The sequence below is a fragment of the Athene cunicularia genome (assembly GCF_003259725.1).
Source record: "Athene cunicularia isolate RWA chromosome 10 unlocalized genomic scaffold, athCun1 chr10_part1, whole genome shotgun sequence".
NCBI lineage: Eukaryota > Metazoa > Chordata > Aves > Strigiformes > Strigidae > Athene > Athene cunicularia.
The window spans coordinates 1960700-1963268 of NW_020799112.1; the positions used below are offsets into that span (position 1 = coordinate 1960700).

The 2569-nt window shown below is 53.1% G+C and overlaps 1 protein-coding gene across 1 annotated transcript in view; it reads left to right on the plus strand.

Moving 5' to 3' along the window:
- LOXL1 (lysyl oxidase like 1) overlaps nucleotides 1–2562 on the plus strand; it is a 7936-nt gene extending 5374 nt beyond the window's left edge. The window contains exons 5-9 of the mRNA XM_026856006.1: nucleotides 4–202; nucleotides 507–663; nucleotides 746–841; nucleotides 1037–1152; nucleotides 1513–2562. Of these exons, the coding sequence (XP_026711807.1) occupies nucleotides 4–202; nucleotides 507–663; nucleotides 746–841; nucleotides 1037–1152; nucleotides 1513–1519 (575 nt within the window). The 3' untranslated portion in view covers nucleotides 1520–2562. The remainder of the gene's footprint in view (nucleotides 1–3; nucleotides 203–506; nucleotides 664–745; nucleotides 842–1036; nucleotides 1153–1512) is intronic.
- The last annotated feature ends 7 nt before the right edge of the window (nucleotides 2563–2569 follow it).

Genomic DNA, 2569 nt, shown 5'->3' on the forward strand with positions numbered 1-2569 from the left:
AAGAGACAGGGCTGGGGCCGAGGGCAGGGGGGACATTGGCATTGACTCTCCCCAATGTCCTCAGCACCGCCTACACCGCTGAAGCCACCGACTACGACGTGCGGGTGCTCCTGCGGTTTCCCCAGCGGGTGAAGAACCAGGGCACGGCCGACTTTCTGCCCAGCCGGCCTCGGCACAGCTGGGAGTGGCACAGCTGTCATCAGTGAGTGTCCCCACCCCCCCTCCATCAGCCCTCCTTTTCATGGCAGTTTTAAGGGGGTTTTAATGGCATTTCCCCCTTTTTGTGGCTTTGCTTTGAGATCTTTCTGGGTGAGTGGGGGGCAGGTGTCACCTTGCTTCGCCTCTTTGCCCCTAAAGCCACCAAGCTCCTCCAATTAATGTCCCCAAGGAGGGGGCTGACAAGCCCAGGGTTGATGAGGAGCCCCCAGAATCACACTGGGGAAGGGGATGGAGTCATTTGGGGTGGTCACTCTGACTGTGGGTCCATCCCCCCCCCCCATCCCCAGGCACTACCACAGCATGGATGAGTTCAGCCACTACGATCTGCTGGATGCCACCACGGGGAGGAAGGTGGCCGAGGGCCACAAGGCCAGCTTCTGCCTGGAGGACACCACCTGTGATTTCGGCAACCTGAAGCGTTACGCCTGCACGGCCCATACTCAGGTGCCTTTGGCGGGGATGTTTAAAGGGTTCCTCGGGTGTCAGCACCCCCCAGCACACCCTGAACCCCCTTTTTTCCCCGCAGGGCTTAAGCCCGGGCTGCTATGACACCTACAACGCCGACATCGACTGCCAGTGGATCGATATAACAGACGTGCAGCCAGGGAATTACGTCTTAAAGGTGGCCAGGGTCACTGGGGGAGATTTTTAGGGGCAAACATTACCAGCTTAGGGTTGGTTTGGGACCTTCTTAACCATTGGGTTCAGGACCATGCACCTTTTTCAGGGCTATCTCTTTAACATGGATTGTGTGCTGCTCGTCCACCCTCTTACTAATTTTTAGAGGTGTTTTTTCTTCCCTTTCCCCCATTTTTAGGTTCAAGTGAACCCTAAATACATCGTCCTGGAGTCGGACTTCACCAACAACGTGGTGAGGTGCAACATCCATTACACCGGACGCTATGTTGCCACGACAAACTGCAAGATTTCCCAGTAAGGAGATGCCTGTCTGTCCTTCTTTGTCCATCTGTGCTCTGTTCTTCCCTCGGCCATCAAAAAAAACCGAGATGGGGGTCAGACCTGAGCAGTTTAATTCCCTTTTTGTCCCTTTCATCAGGGTTTCTCTGCCAGCTTAAAAAAAAGCAGCTGGATTTTGCCAGCAGTGGAGTTGGGGGTTGGTGTCTCACTCCCTTTTGGGATGTTTACATTCAATTTCCTTGTTATTCTAGGGAAGAAGGAAGCTGAGTTTCAAAAGACCACCCCCCACCCCCGCCTTTGGTATAACATTTAAAAATGTCTTCCTAAGCGCATTCTCCAAATCCTGGGATTTTTTTTTTTTGTGTCTTCTTTCAGATCTTGATGGGAGCAGGGCCAGAGGGATGTCACCTGCCCCAGCCTCTGTCTCCCTCTTGAGAAAGTGCCTGAACTGGCTTCTCTGTCCCACTGGAGACCCCAGAGCCCATCAGCAGCTCCTTGAGACCCCCCTCAAAAAAACCCCATTTCTTCATGTTAAAAGGAGCAGAAGCAAGAATGGATCTTTGAAATATTTTTTATACTTAACTTTTCTTTAACCTTCCTTTTTTTTTTTCCATTTTCTAAGGGAAACCGATGCTGAATTTTAGCTGGAATAAAGGCAGGGGCCCCTAAGTGCTGTATAAATGATGTAAATCGCGTATTAGCAATAGAGAGCTCTGTAGTCTTTAACCCCTTCAGCCTTTTTTTTTGGGGGGGGGGTCTCCAGCAATGCCACCTCCCTGGGGAAGAAGATGACAGCCCCGATTTGGAGGTGTTGCCCTGGCAGGGATGCTCGACCCCTCTTCTCGAGGTACCTGCCACGACGGGATGCTTTTGGGACTGAAGGTGCTGGAAATCCCGTCACCTTAACAGGGAGGCTTGCTCCATCTGTTCGGCTTTTAAAACTAGGGAGGGAGTCCTTGAGATGACTGGAAGTCTTGGGTTTTTTATTATTATTATTTTCACAAGCTTTAAAACCAGAAATCATTAAAACACGTTGCTTTTGAGGGTTTGGTGTTTAACTGAGACTGCGTGACACCGCGACAGCCCTCCAGGGCCACGGATGGGATGGGGCTCTCCCCTGAGAGGTGACCCACGGGAATAGACGTTGGCTTTTTGATGTTGTCCTTGAATCCTGGATGCTGGGGAGCAGAAGGCACCGCACATGGTTGGGGGGAGGAGGAAGGATTCGCTCCCTGACACCCCCCCTAGTGCTCCTCCTGGCCGGGGAGGGGGTGTGGGACACAGCCACCCTCTTGGTGACATCCTTTGTGCTTCGGGAGCCATCAGCTGACCCAGATCCCGGCGTTCCCGCCCAACCCTTGTCTCCCCACTTCTCCTCTCCCCCCAATGCCACGTCCTGACCCCCCCAGTCCCCCCTTGTCCCCAGCAGGCT